General features: G+C 39.7%; 1 protein-coding gene across 1 annotated transcript in view; it reads right to left on the bottom strand.

Annotated features, from left to right (window-relative positions):
* Window positions 1-14,061: 14,061 nt before the first annotated feature.
* The window catches only part of LOC142312927 (uncharacterized), a 126,466-nt gene continuing 122,880 nt past the window's right edge, over window positions 14,062-17,647 (bottom strand). The window contains exon 11 of the mRNA XM_075351915.1: window positions 14,062-15,578. Coding sequence (XP_075208030.1) covers window positions 14,317-15,578 — 1,262 coding nt within the window. The 3' untranslated portion in view covers window positions 14,062-14,316. The remainder of the gene's footprint in view (window positions 15,579-17,647) is intronic.

Below are 17,647 nucleotides of genomic sequence, written 5' to 3'. Positions count from 1 at the left end.
GAGTATTGCTCCTATAAGTCCATGTGTTTGTTGCTTCTTGAATTTGTAATTGTTTCTGTTTTCTGTTCATTGGTTTGACAAGAGCGCTTGATATAGGATGGAGTTCAGATCGTGCGATCTGAGGTCTCTTTGTACTATCAGGTATTTGGATTTTTGTAGGGTTTTTCTCTGGCCACCATCAGCCCCTTTCCTATCCTTTCCTATTTAGTCAATGGGGCCTCACCTTTGCTAATCCTATCATCCATCTGTGTATTGTGTTTTCCTATATCACTGTAGCCCTTGAATGTGGGGAGCTTGCTTTACCTTTGCGGTCTATTTCTGAGGCAGAGAGCTATTCATCCTTCCTTTCTTTAGGATAGCTAGTTCTCCGGCTGGGTTCGCGGTGCATAGGATGTTAGTTCACCCCTCAGCTACTTCTAGTGTTGATGGTTAGTAAGGGGATGGCGGCCAGATTAGTTGCCAATGCTCTTGTCACCTTTTTTGCCAATGATCTATGGTGATCTTCCATGGTTCCGGATCATAACACACCATCTGTTTCTCAAAATACTGATGCGCTATCTGTACCCCCATCTGAAATACAAAAAAATGCTGCTTCTACTAATACAATAATTGATATGTCTGATAAAAATAACTCATGCATTTTAATTGATAGCTCAAATAAAAACAATTCCTGCGTGCCTTTTTTTACCCCCGGTAAAAAATGTAGGGGTCAATATGATCACAAAATATCTAACACCAAAAGCATCCAAAAGGAAAAACGATTCAGAGGATGCAGAGTCGGCAAAAAAGTGCAGTAGAAAAGAAATAAGACATTTAATTAGAACTAATACAAATAAAAAAGCAATTTTTAATCTCTATTCATACCCATTATCCCCTAATGAGGAGGGATTACTTGCAAAAGGACTCTCTTTTTGTCCTTGCAGTTTCTCTAATGATTTTGAACTATATTTGGATTTTCAATTTTTTGTAAGGAAAATGACGCTAATGAGACATTTTTCTCTAAAACCCCTGGACAACTCTGCTTCCATCCAAGGGGATCCTTTTTTACATAGCAATTTTAAAGTAAAATCCAAGTTTTATCCCATTGAGAGCAAGGGTCATCATCTAAAAACCTTCTGCGACCTTGTTCTTGATGATTTTAAAAAAATGTCTTTAAACAGACCTAAAATCAATCATAACTTGAATAAAGGTGAAAGAGAGGCTCTTCTTTCTCTTAAAAATAACAAAGATATAGTAATTAAAGCTGCAGATAAGGGTGGAGGAGTTGTGATACAAGATAAAGCCAAATATATACAAGAAGCAATGAATTTATCTAACACCAAAAATTATACAAAAGTGGATGTCATTGAATATGAGAAATCTATCGACAAATATAACAATTTGATCAATGAAGCATTTGCTTCAAAGAATCTTACTCACACCGAAAAAACGTTTCTTGACATAAAAAATCCTAAAATAGCTTTTTTATACCACTTGCCAAAAATTCATAAATATCCCCTCAATCCCCCAGGCAGACCTATCATATCAGGAATTGGTTCTCTCACTGCTAATATAGCCTCTTATATAGACAATATAATGCAACCTCATGTAGTGCAACTCAAGAGTTATTTAAGGGACTCGACACAACTTATTGATTTTGTGAATAATATTACTTGGGAAAGTTCCTATGCTTTTATTAAATAGACGTTTCCTCTCTTTACATCAACATTGCCCATGAACTCGGGCTATCATGTTTTACCGAATTCGTCAATATGGATGAGAGATTACCGGCTGAACAAAAAAAATTTTATTGTAAAAGGAATGCGGTTTATTTTATACAACAATTTTTTACTTTCTTGGGATATATGTATCATCAGCGGTCCGGTACCGCGATGGGTTTGAATGTTGCACCCACCTACGCTTATCTTTTTATGGGTATTTTATTTTATATTTATTTGGGACAATAAGGATAATACCTTAAAATCCTTTTTGAACACCCTTTACGAGAATAGATGGGGACTATCTTTTACCCCAGTGATTAATAAAGCGAGCATTGATTTTTTGGATTTAACATTGTTTCATGCCAATAAAGGGATTCTTACTAAGACTTTTTTCAAAAAGGTCGATTGTAATGGTTTTATACATTTTTCTAGTAATCATTACAATAAATGGCTCATGAACATCCCTAAAAATCAGTACATGAGAGTTCGAAAGAATTGCACACGGGATGATGATTTCAAGCATCAGGCAGGATTACTAAGAGAAAAATTCCTGGAGAAAAAATATCCCACTGGGCTAGTTAAAAAGGCTTATATAGACACAAATAATTTGGAACAAACTAATCTAATATGACCAAATAATAATAAATCCCCCTGCCAAGAGAATATTTCAAATTTTTTTTCTAACTTTATCACCAAATTCAATGCGGATAACCTGACTATAAAGAGAGTCCTGAACAAACATTGGCATATCCTACAAGGTGATCCCGTCCTGAATAAGATTATACCGCAACATCCAGGGATCATATATCGTAGGGCACAAACTGTTAAAAATATTTTGGCCCCAAGTAGGCTGAGAGCGATGGGTAAAGCTAAAAAACACATCCCACCTACACAAGCACGAGCAGGTGTTTTTAGATGCCTTGTAAACAATTGCTTATGTTGTAGGACCATACAACATAAGCGCTGCTATTTTGTCTCCTCTACTGGCACGGAAAAATTTCCTATAAAACAAAGATTAACTTGCCAGTCAGATTATGTTATCTATCTAATAGACTGTGATTGCAGACTTCAATATATTGGGAGAACTACTCAGCCTCTGCATAACCGTTTAAACTCCCATAGACATAATATCAAAACCAGTTATCTATTACATGGATTATCCAGACATTGCACCTTGGTCCATAATAAACAAATATCGCTTAAAATCACACCTATTGAACAGATACCTTCAGAGATACTGAACCGCCTTGATATCCTAAGTAAAAAAGAGACCTATTGGATATATAAGCTTAATACCCTCAAACCAATAGGTCTCAATGAGGTCACGGATCTATTTTATTAATGTGCCATAAATACATATCAACCTATGAATTTATATTGGACATCACCTGGTCCACTTATATCTGGATTTTTGGAACATCTAACTTTCTTCTTGTTTTTAATATTCTTTTAAAAAGATTTTTTATTGCATTTTTTCTTTGTCTGTGCGTTTTTATTATCAACAGCTTTTTAACCCATTTATATTATTATTAATTTTATCCAGGACACATGATAACATTTTTGTGACTTAGCAATGTAACCACACATTTTTAATAACTTGATAAACTTGTAATAGCTATTTATCAATAATTTATAGTTCATCAATCAGTATCTATTAGAAGACATATATAATTATTTTTTCCTTTAATTCTATTATACCATATAAAAAAAAACGTTTTTCTCCCCCTTTTTATCATTTTTTGCATTGGTTCATGGCCCTCATTCCTTTTTGGGGTGGGGGATTTCCTGCCAATGGGTTCCGTGCTATGTCTGTTGGCTTTTTTCTCCCGCAGTAACTGAACTCCGATGAACCCTTGCGGGTTAGGCTACATACCTTTCATCTGTTTTCCCTTTTTTCGTGGATTTCACGTTCTGATCAACAATATTATCTAAAAAATCTTTTTCAAACCTTCCCCATTTTTTCATTTTTTCCCCCTTTTCTTCCTCCATGAACTCTGTAGAATACCATTAGACGTATGAGCAAACCCATCATTCTGGCGTTCACCATTACAGATGGATTTGGGTGTTCAATTCCAGGAGGAGACGCATGTTGGATGTATAGAGATAAGACTAACAATTTATCGCAATAAATACATATAATAACAAACATTTTTTAAACAAACACAAAAAAAAGAAAAAAACCCTCCTTTTTTAATACACATAGAAAAGGATAATGTTTCCTATTCTTTGCTAATTTATACTGTAACCTTTATTTATGAAACAAGATGGACTGAATTTATTGACCATACACCCTATGACGTTACTTTAAATTAACCATGTGCTCTTCCCGCCGGGTTTTTTCTTTTTGGTGGGTTGTCCTATGACGTGCATGAATCATTGACGTGTATGACCCAAGGTATTTATATTTCTGTATGTTCTTTGCCTGTAAAATCTTCTGTGTCATTGTCTACTTGTCCTGAGGAAGGGGGCAGAGACCCCTGAAACACGTAGGCTTGTTGTACTCTTTCAATAAATGACCTGAAAATTATCCATTGGATTTAATGGTGCTAAGCAAGGCGATGATCCCCGATTTTCCTTAGAAGTTTCTGTGCTTGCCAACAAGGGTTTTGCCACCAAGAATTAAGTTTTGTTTGGCACAGGGATCAAATACTTATTTCTCTTTGCAAAATGCAAATAAATTTATACAATGTGAGTTTCTGGATTTTATTTTGGATATTGGCTCACTGTTAAAATTAATCTACCCTTAAAATTATAGACTGATCATGTCTATCAGTGGGCAAACTTACAAAATCAGCAAGGGATCAAACACTTATTTCTTTTATTGTACAAGAAGATGCCATTTTTGGGTAAAACATTTTCTACATTCTGAATATAGAAAGGGCTTTTGCTCTGTGTGAGTTTTCAGATGGACAACTAAAAGTGATTTCTGACTAGAGTTGAGCGCGGTTCGCGGTTCGTGGTTCTCCAGTTCGCGGCTCGAGTGATTTTTGGGCTGTTCGAGATCGAACTAGAACTCGAGCTTTTTGCTAAAAGCTCGATAGTTCTAGATACGTTCGAGAACGGTTCTAGCAGCAAAAAGCAGGGCTTTTTACAGCTACAGTGAGCAGGAGCCATCGCTGGCAGCCTGCCACAAGCTGGTAACCAAGATAAACATCGGGTATCCAAGCAAAGCGCTTTGGTTAGTAACCCGATGTTTATCTTAGTTACGTGCAGGAAGCCCACACTTTCCCGCTCAGCTCAAGCTCGCTCCGCCCCCTCCTGCCCGCGGCATGTATACATACATACACATACACACACACACACACATCCACCCCCCCCCCCCGCCCGCCCGCCCGCTCGCTCGCTCGGCTTACCTGCGGTGATGAAGTCCCGCCATCCCGACCTCAGCGCTGTCACTGTCCTCCATGGCCGCCGCTTGTCACATCACCTATCGCTTCCGACCCGAGACTGACACTGGCGGTGACGTCACGGACCTCTCGCGATACTTGATGTGAAGGCGCCGGTCATTGACCTCAGTGACAGGGGCTGTCAGTGTGCTGGAGATCAGCGCAGGTAATGTACCTCGCTGACAGCAGCACTTGTCACCCCCCTGCAGTGACCTGGGCTGACCCATTGATGTTAGCTCAGGTCACTACATTGCTCTCCCAGCCAATGGGGAACATCCTGCTCTTCATTGACTGGGACAGTGTGCATCGTCATGGCAACCCCTTGGATTTCACCAGACCTGGATTTGTTTTTCAATCTAATAAATTGGTTAAAGAGGGAATGTTTTGGGGAGTGTTTTTTCAAATAAAAATGTGTTTGTCGTGTATTTTTTTTTTATTACTGACTGGGTTGGTGATGTCGGGTATCTGATAGACGCCTGACCTCACCAACCCCAGGGCTTGATGCCAGGTGACATTACACATCTGGTATTAACCCCAAATATTACCCCGTTTGCCACCGCACCAGGGCGCGGGATGAGCTGGGGCGAAGCACCAGGATTGGCGCATCTAATGGATGCACCACTTCTGGGGCGGCTGCGGCCTGCTATTTTTAGGCTGGGGAGATTCCAATAACCATGGACCTCCCTAGTCTGAGAATATCAGGCCCCAGCTGTCTGCTTTACCTTGGCTGGTGATCCAATTTTGGGGGACCCCTACGTGTTTTTTTTTTTTAATTATTTATTTAATTTAAAATAACAGCGTGGGGTGCCCTCAGTTTTGGATTACCAGCCAAGGTGAGGTTGCCAGCTGTGGTCTGCAGGCTGCAGCCGTCTGCTTTACCCTAGCTGGCTACAAAACTAGGGGGAACCCTATGTCATTTTTTTTTCATTTTTTTGGCTAAATACAAAGCTAAGCACCCCTTAGTGCCACATGAAAGGTACCAAAGGGTGTTCCACTTTTTCTCCATTTTTTTCTCCACTTTCTCTCCACTTTTTCTCCATTTTTTCTCCTCTTATTCTCCACTTTTTCTCCTCTTATTCTCCACTTTTTCTCCACTTTTTCTCCATTTTTTTCTCCACTTTCTCCACTTTTTCTCCACTTTTTTCTCCACTTTTTCTCCTCTTATGCTCCACTTTTTCTCCTCTTAATCTCCACTTTTTCTCCACTTTTTCTCCACTTTTTTCTCCACTTTTTCTCCTCTTATGCTCCACTTTTTCTCCACTTTTTCTCCTCTTAATCTCCACTTTTTCTCCTCTTATGCTCCACTTTTTCTCCACTTTTTCTCCACGTTTTCTCCACTTTTTTCTCCACTTTTTCTCCTCTTATGCTCCACTTTTTCTCCACTTTTTCTCCACTTTTTCTCCACGTTTTCTCCACGTTTTCTCCACTTTTTTCTCCACTTTTTCTCCTCTTATGCTCCACTTTTTCTCCACTTTTTCTCCTCTTAATCTCCACTTTTTCTCCACTTTTTCTCCACTTTTTCTCCTCTTATGCTCCACTTTTTCTCCTCTTATGCTCCACTTTTTCTCCACTTTTTCTCCACTTTTTCTCCTCTTATGCTCCACTTTTTCTCCACTTTTTCTCCACTTTTTCTCCTCTTATGCTCCACTTTTTCTCCACTTTTTCTCCTCTTATGCTCCACTTTTTCTCCACTTTTTCTCCACTTTTTCTCCTCTTATTCTCCACTTTTTCTCCACTTTTTCTCCACTTTTTTCTCCACTTTCTCCACTTTTTCTCCACTTTTTTCTCCACTTTTTCTCCTCTTATGCTCCACTTTTTCTCCTCTTAATCTCCACTTTTTCTCCACTTTTTTCTCCACTTTTTCTCCTCTTATGCTCCACTTTTTCTCCACTTTTTTCTCCACTTTTTCTCCACTTTTTTCTCCACTTTTTTCTCCACTTTTTCTCCTCTTAATCTCCACTTTTTCTCCACTTTTTCTCCACTTTTTTCTCCACTTTTTCTCCTCTTATGCTCCACTTTTTCTCCACTTTTTCTCCTCTTAATCTCCACTTTTTCTCCTCTTATGCTCCACTTTTTCTCCACGTTTTCTCCACTTTTTTCTCCACTTTTTCTCCTCTTATGCTCCACTTTTTCTCCACTTTTTTCTCCACTTTTTCTCCTCTTATGCTCCACTTTTTCTCCACTTTTTCTCCTCTTATGCTCCACTTTTTCTCCACTTTTTCTCCACTTTTTCTCCATTTTTTTCTCCACTTATTCTCCACTTTTTCTCCTCTTATTCTCCACTTTTTCTCCACTTTTTCTCCACTTTTTCTCCTCTTATTCTCCACTTTTTCTCCATTTTTTTCTCCACTTTCTCCACTTTTTCTCCACTTTTTTCTCCACTTTTTCTCCTCTTATGCTCCACTTTTTCTCCTCTTAATCTCCACTTTTTCTCCACTTTTTCTCCACTTTTTTCTCCACTTTTTCTCCTCTTATGCTCCACTTTTTCTCCACTTTTTCTCCACTTTTTCTCCTCTTAATCTCCACTTTTTCTCCTCTTATGCTCCACTTTTTCTCCTCTTATGCTCCACTTTTTCTCCACTTTTTCTCCTCTTAATCTCCACTTTTTCTCCTCTTATGCTCCACTTTTTCTCCACTTTTTTCTCCACTTTTTCTCCTCTTATGCTCCACTTTTTCTCCTCTTAATCTCCACTTTTTCTCCTCTTATTCTCCACTTTTTCTCCACTTTTTCTCCACTTTTTCTCCTCTTATTCTCCACTTTTTCTCCACTTTTTCTCCTCTTAATCTCCACTTTTTCTCCTCTTATGCTCCACTTTTTCTCCACTTTTTTCTCCACTTTTTCTCCTCTTATGCTCCACTTTTTCTCCTCTTAATCTCCACTTTTTCTCCTCTTATTCTCCACTTTTTCTCCACTTTTTCTCCACTTTTTCTCCTCTTATTCTCCACTTTTTCTCCACTTTTTCTCCACTTTTTTCTCCACTTTCTCCACTTTTTCTCCACTTTTTTCTCCACTTTTTCTCCTCTTATGCTCCACTTTTTCTCCTCTTAATCTCCACTTTTTCTCCACTTTTTCTCCACTTTTTTCTCCACTTTTTCTCCTCTTATGCTCCACTTTTTCTCCACTTTTTCTCCACTTTTTTCTCCACTTTTTCTCCTCTTAATCTCCACTTTTTCTCCACTTTTTTCTCCACTTTTTCTCCTCTTATGCTCCACTTTTTCTCCACTTTTTCTCCTCTTAATCTCCACTTTTTCTCCTCTTATGCTCCACTTTTTCTCCACGTTTTCTCCACTTTTTTCTCCACTTTTTCTCCTCTTATGCTCCACTTTTTCTCCACTTTTTCTCCACTTTTTTCTCCACTTTTTCTCCTCTTATGCTCCACTTTTTCTCCACTTTTTCTCCACTTTTTCTCCACTTTTTCTCCTCTTATGCTCCACTTTTTCTCCACTTTTTCTCCACTTTTTCTCCATTTTTTTCTCCACTTATTCTCCACTTTTTCTCCTCTTATTCTCCACTTTTTCTCCACTTTTTCTCCTCTTATTCTCCACTTTTTCTCCATTTTTTTCTCCACTTTCTCCACTTTTTCTCCACTTTTTTCTCCACTTTTTCTCCTCTTATGCTCCACTTTTTCTCCTCTTAATCTCCACTTTTTCTCCACTTTTTCTCCACTTTTTCTCCTCTTATGCTCCACTTTTTCTCCACTTTTTCTCCACTTTTTCTCCTCTTATGCTCCACTTTTTCTCCTCTTAATCTCCACTTTTTCTCCTCTTATGCTCCACTTTTTCTCCACTTTTTTCTTCACTTTTTCTCCTCTTATGCTCCACTTTTTCTCCTCTTAATCTCCACTTTTTCTCCTCTTATGCTCCACTTTTTCTCCACTTTTTCTCCTCTTAATCTCCACTTTTTCTCCTCTTATGCTCCACTTTTTCTCCACTTTTTCTCCTCTTATGCTCCACTTTTTCTCCACTTTTTCTCCACTTTTTCTCCTCTTATGCTCCACTTTATCTCCACTTTTTCTCCTCTTATGCTCCACTTTTTCTCCACTTTTTCTCCTCTTATGCTCCACTTTTTCTCCACTTTTTCTCCACTTTTTTCTCCACTTTTTCTCCTCTTATGCTCCACTTTTTCTCCACTTTTTCTCCACTTTTTTCTCCACTTTTTCTCCACTTTTTTCTCCACTTTTTCTCCTCTTAATCTCCACTTTTTCTCCACTTTTTTCTCCACTTTTTCTCCTCTTATGCTCCACTTTTTCTCCACTTTTTCTCCTCTTAATCTCCACTTTTTCTCCTCTTATGCTCCACTTTTTCTCCACGTTTTCTCCACTTTTTTCTCCACTTTTTCTCCTCTTATGCTCCACTTTTTCTCCACTTTTTTCTCCACTTTTTCTCCTCTTATGCTCCACTTTTTCTCCACTTTTTCTCCACTTTTTCTCCACTTTTTCTCCTCTTATGCTCCACTTTTTCTCCATTTTTTTCTCCACTTATTCTCCACTTTTTCTCCTCTTATTCTCCACTTTTTCTCCACTTTTTCTCCACTTTTTCTCCTCTTATTCTCCACTTTTTCTCCTCTTATGCTCCACTTTTTCTCCACTTTTTCTCCACTTTTTCTCCTCTTATGCTCCACTTTTTCTCCTCTTAATCTCCACTTTTTCTCCACTTTTTCTCCACTTTTTTCTCCACTTTTTCTCCTCTTATGCTCCACTTTTTCTCCACTTTTTCTCCTCTTAATCTCCACTTTTTCTCCTCTTATGCTCCACTTTTTCTCCACTTTTTCTCCACTTTTTCTCCTCTTATGCTCCACTTTTTCTCCACTTTTTCTCCTCTTAATCTCCACTTTTTCTCCTCTTATGCTCCACTTTTTCTCCACTTTTTTCTCCACTTTTTCTCCTCTTATGCTCCACTTTTTCTCCTCTTAATCTCCACTTTTTCTCCTCTTATGCTCCACTTTTTCTCCACTTTTTCTCCTCTTAATCTCCACTTTTTCTCCTCTTATGCTCCACTTTTTCTCCACTTTTTCTCCTCTTATGCTCCACTTTTTCAACACTTTTTCTCCACTTTTTCTCCTCTTATGCTCCACTTTATCTCCACTTTTTCTCCTCTTATGCTCCACTTTTTCTCCACTTTTTCTCCACTTTTTCTCCACTTTTTCTCCTCTTATGCTCCACTTTTTCTCCTCTTAATCTCCACTTTTTCTCCTCTTATGCTCCACTTTTTCTCCACTTTTTCTCCTCTTATGCTCCACTTTTTCTCCACTTTTTTCTCCACTTTTTCTCCTCTTATGCTCCACTTTTTCTCCACTTTTTCTCCACTTTTTCTCCTCTTATGCTCCACTTTTTCTCCACTTTTTCTCCTCTTAATCTCCACTTTTTCTCCTCTTATGCTCCACTTTTTCTCCACTTTTTCTCCTCTTATGCTCCACTTTTTCTCCACTTTTTCTCCACTTTTTTCTCCACTTTTTCTCCTCTTATGCTCCACTTTTTCTCTACTTTTTCTATGGTCGGTCTACCCATTAGCTCTGCCATGCATAGTGTAGCTCTACACCTACTGCACATGTTACTTTATGATTGACATCTCTTTCGTACCAGAGCTGTCTAAGTCTACTCTGACCCCATATTTGTCATTACTATATTGTCCTTGTACTGTATTATGACATTTGTATCATGTGTTTCATTTCTTGCTGTGTTGCAATTTTTTTGCTGCATCCCAATTGTACCTCTACATTGTTCGAGTTTATGTTATTGTTCTCTCACTCTTATGTGATACTGATTATTGTCATTTTTCATGATTACATGCAGATAAGTCCAATCTGACGAAGGCTCAGGCCGAAACGTCATTTGTAACTTGTTTTGGACAAAAACATATATGCTTATGAAAAAAAAATTTTCTTAATACGGACCAATAAAGAGTGATTTTGCATTACTATCCGTTGTGACTTACTGACTTAGTCTGGGAGATATAGAGTGCCGAGGTTACTCACTAATTTTATCTATTATTACCTCTGAGCACCTATATACCAGTGAGCAGAGCTTCCTCTACAGTAGTTCTCCTGATTAGGCATGCCCTTACCTCATGAGCAGGGCATTGCAGCTTTGGTAGCAACCATTACGACATGGACTCTGCTGCTGTGGACCCGGGGAGAGTGAGTGCAGATTCATTGCACCCACACTCCTCACATGAAGGGTCCGCACTCCTAGAAAATGGGGGATACGTTCCCTGAGTGTCTCCCCCCCATATTCTAGACGGTCCAGAGTCGTCGTGGGACCCCTTTATTTTTTTTCTTACAATAAATTGGTGAAAGAGGAAATGTTTTGGGGACTGTTTTTTCAAATAAATTTCTTTTGTCGATTTTTTGTTTTTGTTAGTACTGACAGTTTATGATGTTGGGTATCTAATAGACGCCATGACATCACAAACTGCTGGGCTTGATCTCAGGTGACTTTACAGCTAGTATCAACCCGATTTATTACCCCGTTTGCCACTGCACCAGGGCACGGGATGAGCTGGGGTGAAGCGCCAGGATTGGCGCATCTAGTGGATGCGCCACGTCTGGGGTGCCTGCGGCCTGCTATTTTTAGGCTGTGAAGGCCCAATAACTATGGACCTTCCCACCCTGAGAATACCAGACCACAGCTGTCCGCTTTACCTTGGCTGGTGATCCAATTTGGGGGGTCCCCTACTTTTATTGTGTAATTATTAATATTTATAAAATAATTATAAAAAAGAGCCTGAGGGGACCTCCACATTGGATCCCCAACCACGGTAAAGCTGCCAGCTGTGGTTTTCAGGCTACAGCCGTCTGCTTTACCCTAGCTGGCTATCAAAAATGGGGGGACCCAACGTAATTTTTTTTTTTTAACTATTTTTTAAATAGAAAAAATTAATGGGCTTCCCTGTATTTTGATTGCCAACCAAGGTAACGGCAGGCAGATGGGGGTGGCAACCCATAGCTGTCTGCTTTATCTGCGCTGAGAATCAAAAATACCGCGGAGCGCTACGTCATTTTTTTAAAGATTTATTTTTACAGCACTGTGATGTCCAGCAATCAAAATACAGGGAAGCCCATTTTATTTTTAGTCATTTAAATAAATAATTAAAAAAAATATATGTTAGCTCCCACTGCATTTTTTGTATTGCTAGCTAAGGGTAATCCAAGCAGCTACTGGCTGCTAACCCCCACTGCTTGGTGTTACCTTCACTGGCAATGGAAAATCCAGGGAAGCATTTTTTTTTTTTTTTGCCAAAAAGCTACAAAAAAAAGGACGTGAGCTTCGCCATATTTTTGTATGCTAGCCAGGTATAGCAGGCAGGTGCTGGAAGAGTTGGATACAGCGCCAGAAGATGGCGCTTCTATGAAAATGCCATTTTCTGAGGTGGCTGCAGACTGCAATTCGCAGCAGTGGGGCCCAGAAAGCTCAGGCCAACCGGTGGTGCGGATTCCAATCCCAGCTGCCTAGTTGTACCTGGCTGGACACAAAAATGGGGCAAAGCCTACGTCATTTGTTTTCTAATTATTTCATGAAATTCATGAAATAATAAAAAAAGGGCTTCCCTTTATTTTTGGTTCCCAGCCGGGTACAAATAGGCAACTGGGGGTTGGGGGCAGCCGTACCTGCCTGCTGTACCTGGCTAGCATACAAAAATATGGCAAAGCCACATAATTTTTTCAGGGGGCAAAAAACTTCTGCATACAGTCCTGGATGGAGTATGCTGAGCCTTGTAGTTCTGCAGCTGCTGTCTGTCTGGAGAAGAGCAGACAGCAGCTGCAGAACTACAAGGCTCAGCATACTCCATCCAGGACTGCATGCAGAAGTTTTTTGCCCACCAAAAAAATGACGTGGGCTTCGCCATATTTTTGTATGCTAGCCAGGTACAGCTGGCAGCCACGGGCTGCCTCCAACCCCCAGTTGCCTATTTGTACCCGGCTGGGAACCAAAAATATAGGGAAGCCCGTTTTTTTTATTTCACTTATTTCATGAAATAATTAAAAAACAAATGACGTGGGCTTCGCCCTATTTTTGTGTCCAGCCGGGTACAACTAGGCAGCTGGGGATTGGAATCCGCAGCACAGGTTAGCCCGAGGTTTGTGGGCGCCTCTGCTGCGGATTTCAGTCCGCAGCCGTCCCAGAAAATGGCGCTCTCATAGAAGCGCCATCATCTGGCGCTGTATCCAACTCTTCCAACAGCCCTGGAGCCGGGTGGCTTGTTGGGTAATCATGAGTTAATACTGGCTTTGTTTTACCAGCCAGTATTAAGCCAGAGATTCTTAATGTCAGGCACGTTTGACCCGGCCATTAAGAATCTCCAATAAAGGGTTAAAAAAAGACACCACACAGAGAAAAAATACTTTAATAGAAATAAATACACAGACACATTAGAGACTCCATCTTTATTACCCCCTGTCAGCCCTCCACGATCCTGCTCTTCTGTCTTCTTTCTTTCTAGTGTAGTAGTAGTGACGATTGTAGTGAGGGGCATCACTTGGGGCTGGGGAACCTCCATCCTAACTACAATGCTCACTACAATCGGGAAGCAGCGTGCAGCCTTCACTCCGTGAGTGATCACTGCTGGCTGCTAGCGGTAACGCTGACAGACGCGTTACCATAGCAACGGTGCTCCCGGAGCCGCGGTTAGCGGTGACGTCACCGCTAACTGCGTTGCTATGGCAACGGTGATCTCCGTTAATGACCGGCTGTGTCAGCCGGTCCCTAACGGAACGGGGAGTCGACCGTGTGCTAGAGCATGTCGCCGGTACACGGCGATACACATATGTGCACCGTGTACCGGAGAGATGCACTCGCAGGTCCTACATGACGTGTCATAGTCATGTGACCAGTCTGTAGCCAATGAGATAATAGCCACGTGACTGGTCACATGGCTATTTTGACGTCACGATAGGTCCTGCTTCTCTGCTGGCAGTGCAGGTCACCGGGAGGATTCAGCGATCATCGGATGGAATAGCGGCAGGAGACAGAGTGCAGAAGGGATCGCGAGGACCGGTAAGTGTTATGGCAATGTTTATTAACTGTTTGTGTACATTTATAATGCATTTTTATGTGTTTGTGATTGCCTCCCATTATAGCCTATTGGTTCTAGTTCGGTTCGTCGAACGTTCGACGAACCGAACTCGAACGGGACCCCCGTTCGGCGAACCGGCCTCGAGCCGAACCGGGACCGGTTCGCTCATCTCTATTTCTGACTAAAACATTTCCCTCATTCTTACCATAAATATGGCTCTAAAAACTGTAGTGAATTTTCTGGTGTCTAAGCATAACTGTTTTTTGTGAAAAATGTTTTCCACAATCTGAACATGAAAAAGGCTTCTCCCCTGTGTGCGTTCTCATATGTCTAACAAAATTTGATTTGTCTGCAAAACATTTCCCACACTCTGAACATGAAAAAGGCTTCTCCCCTGTATGTAGTTTCTGGTGCTTAACAAGTTCTGATTTTGCTACAAAACACTTCCCACATTCTGAACATGAAAATGGCTTCACCCCTGTATGTATATGTTCATGCTGAACAAGATGTGATTTATGTGCAAAACATTTCCCACATTCTGAACATGAATATGGCTTCTCCCCTGTGTGACTTCTATAGTGTATAACTAGGCTTGATTTTCTATCAAAACATTTCCCACAGTCTGAGCATGAATATGGCTTTTCCCCTGTGTGAGTTCTATAGTGTATAACTAGGCTTGATTTTTTATCAAAACATATCCCACATTCTGAACATGAATATGGCTTCTCCCCTGTGTGAGTTCTTTGATGTCTGACAAAAATAGATTTTTCTCCAAAACATTTCCCACATTCTGAACATGAAAATGGCTTCATCCCTGTATGTATATATTCATGCTGAACAAGATTTGATTTACGTCCAAAACATTTCCCACATTCTGAACATGAATATGGCTGCTCCCCTGTGTGAGTTCTATAGTGTATAACTAGGCTTGATTTTCTATCAAAACATTTCCCACATTCTGAACATGAATATGGCTTCTCCCTTGTGTGAGCTCTTTGATGTCTGACAAAATTAGACTTTTTTGCAAAACATTTCCCACATTCTGAACATGAATACGGCTTCTCTCCTGCATTAACTCTCTCATCTTTAAAAATCTCTGATTTCTGGATTGGATTTTTGCCAGACTCTGAAGAAGAAAATCTTTTATCCTCTGTATGAATTTTTTGATTTGTTACCAAAGACGTTTTGAGGGAAAAACTTTTTCCATATTCTGCACTTGAAAACTGCTTTTTTGCTGTAAGAGCAGTTTGACTTTTAACTCCCCTTTTATAACGTTTATTTTTCTCAATAGTCTGTGATGAATCAGAACATAGGACCCGTTTAATAGGATCGGATGACAGATTGTTGCTGTATGGGGATGATGGTATATCTGGAATATTGGCAGATACTTCAGTTATATCTTGTGTGTCCGTTAGGTCATCTGAATCCGATTTACAAATTGCAGATGTCAGTCTTCCCTCGGATCTTGTTAAACAGTCATCTGAAAAGAATAAAAGATTATTTTAAATAAAGTAACCTTAAATTATATTTTTTATAAAAAAAATTTCTAAAATATCCATAGAAATTAGGATATTAAACTAGCAAGATTCAATTAAGATAAAAGTAGTACACAATCCAACAGTAGAGCTCATAGCAGGAACCACAAGAGCATGATGTTCAACCCTTTTTGTTCATTCTGCCTCCCAAATATTGGCATAATAAGCCATCAAAAAAGTTACACAAGCCAAAATAATAATAAAAGTTTCTACTCCACCCCCACAAAAAACAATACACCTACTTCCCTGCATCATTTGTACATGGAAAATCAGAACGTTTCCACATTAATAGCAGCTGAAAGAAAATTAAAAAGCAGCATAGTTTCCATAAACCAGTTTGGTAAATTATATGCGCTCTCAATACTAAATGTTCCTGTCTCTTCTGAGCATTGCAGTGTGCCCAAACACTTATTTTCCACATATTTAGCATTGCTGTCTCTGGTTTGTGTGTCTCTAGAAGTACAAGCAGGGCACTATGCATTGAGCACTAAAATGGCATACTTGCAACATCCCCTACGTGCTAATTTCCAGAAAGTGCCTGTTGGGTCAAAATAGTCACTACACTGAGAAAAATGGAGTAACATTGGGGTTTTTCTTCTGTTCTTAGAGTTCTGTAAATGGTGACCACAAACTATTCCAACATAATCCGTGTTCTGTTCCAATAGCCAAATAGCGCTTCTTCCCTTCTGACCCCTGCCTTGTGCTCAAACAATAGGAAACTGTTGGATTCAGGAGCAGTTGCAAAATAAATAAAAAAAACTAATACAAATTTTCTCCCCCTTTCTCATGCACCTGGGCCCCAACAAATTTCTACTTGTGTAGACATCTTGCCCATCTTTCAGCATCTCTGCTCTCATTGCAACAGTTTTCCACATCATCTTCACCTTCTATTCATAGATCTTTTTACACCGTAGGGAGCATGGCCATAGTCCTGCATAGCAGTACCCGAGACACAATGTGTTTGATGATTAATCATTAAGGTCTGATAGGTTTCCTTGGTAATTATTATTACACAATTTAAGGGTTAATAAATGTATGTGGTTTTGATACAAGATGAGTGCAATTTTCTAAGCTACCGGTCTCTCCAAGTCACTTCTAATATAATTTAATCCACAGAAACATCAGACGTAAAGTAGAAATATGGTAAATGCAATTAACTATTTTCTTTTATCGCTTTCTGTTTGAACCTTTTCACCCCGCAGCCTGTTTTCATTTTCATGACCCGGTCATTTTTTTCAATTCTGACCAGTGTCAATTTATGAGGTTATAACTCTGGGACGCAAGAATCACCACCAGCTGCTGTAGTGAGCTGTTGGTGATCCCTGTACATGTCTGCTGATTTGAACAGTAAACATGTCGGCCTAACAGGAGCGGGTGGATCCATGATCCACCTGCGCTTGCTTGCCACTTAGATTGTGCTGTGAAAATAGGACACCGTGATTTAAATGGCCAAGGCGGGATCATACTGTTCCCTGCCGACATCGCTGGCCCCATGGCGTGATCACGGGGAACCGATGGTTGTCATTATAACTCGGGGTCATATGATTACCCCTGACGCAACAATGACGTATTTCCTGTGAGAGCCAACAGAGTTCTCAGGAACGCTGCAGCTCTGATCAACAGAAATGAACAAGCAATCAGACAGTGGATCCATGAAATCCCCTAAAGGGACTAGTAAAATAAAAAAATAAGTTTTTAAAAATATGAAAAAAAAGTTCAAATCAACCCCCACTGAAAATAAAAGTTAAAAAATATACACATATTTAGTATCGCCGCGTTCAGAAATGCCGATATATGAAAACATAAAATCAATTTATTTGATTGGTACGCGACGTGGCAAGAAAAAAATTCCAAATGCTAAAATTAGGTTTTTTGGTCACCGCAATTTTTTTTTTTTTTAAATGCAATAACAGGTGATCAAAACATTGCATCTGCACAAAAATCATATCATTAAAATCGACAGTTCATAACACAAAAAATAAGCCATCCCTGAGCCCCAGATTCCAAAAAATGA

Source organism: Anomaloglossus baeobatrachus, chromosome 5 (assembly GCF_048569485.1).
Source record: "Anomaloglossus baeobatrachus isolate aAnoBae1 chromosome 5, aAnoBae1.hap1, whole genome shotgun sequence".
NCBI classification, from domain to species: Eukaryota; Metazoa; Chordata; class Amphibia; order Anura; family Aromobatidae; genus Anomaloglossus; species Anomaloglossus baeobatrachus.
The sequence above is the reverse complement of the archived record's forward strand: the minus strand, read 5'-3'. Positions and strand labels throughout refer to the sequence as shown.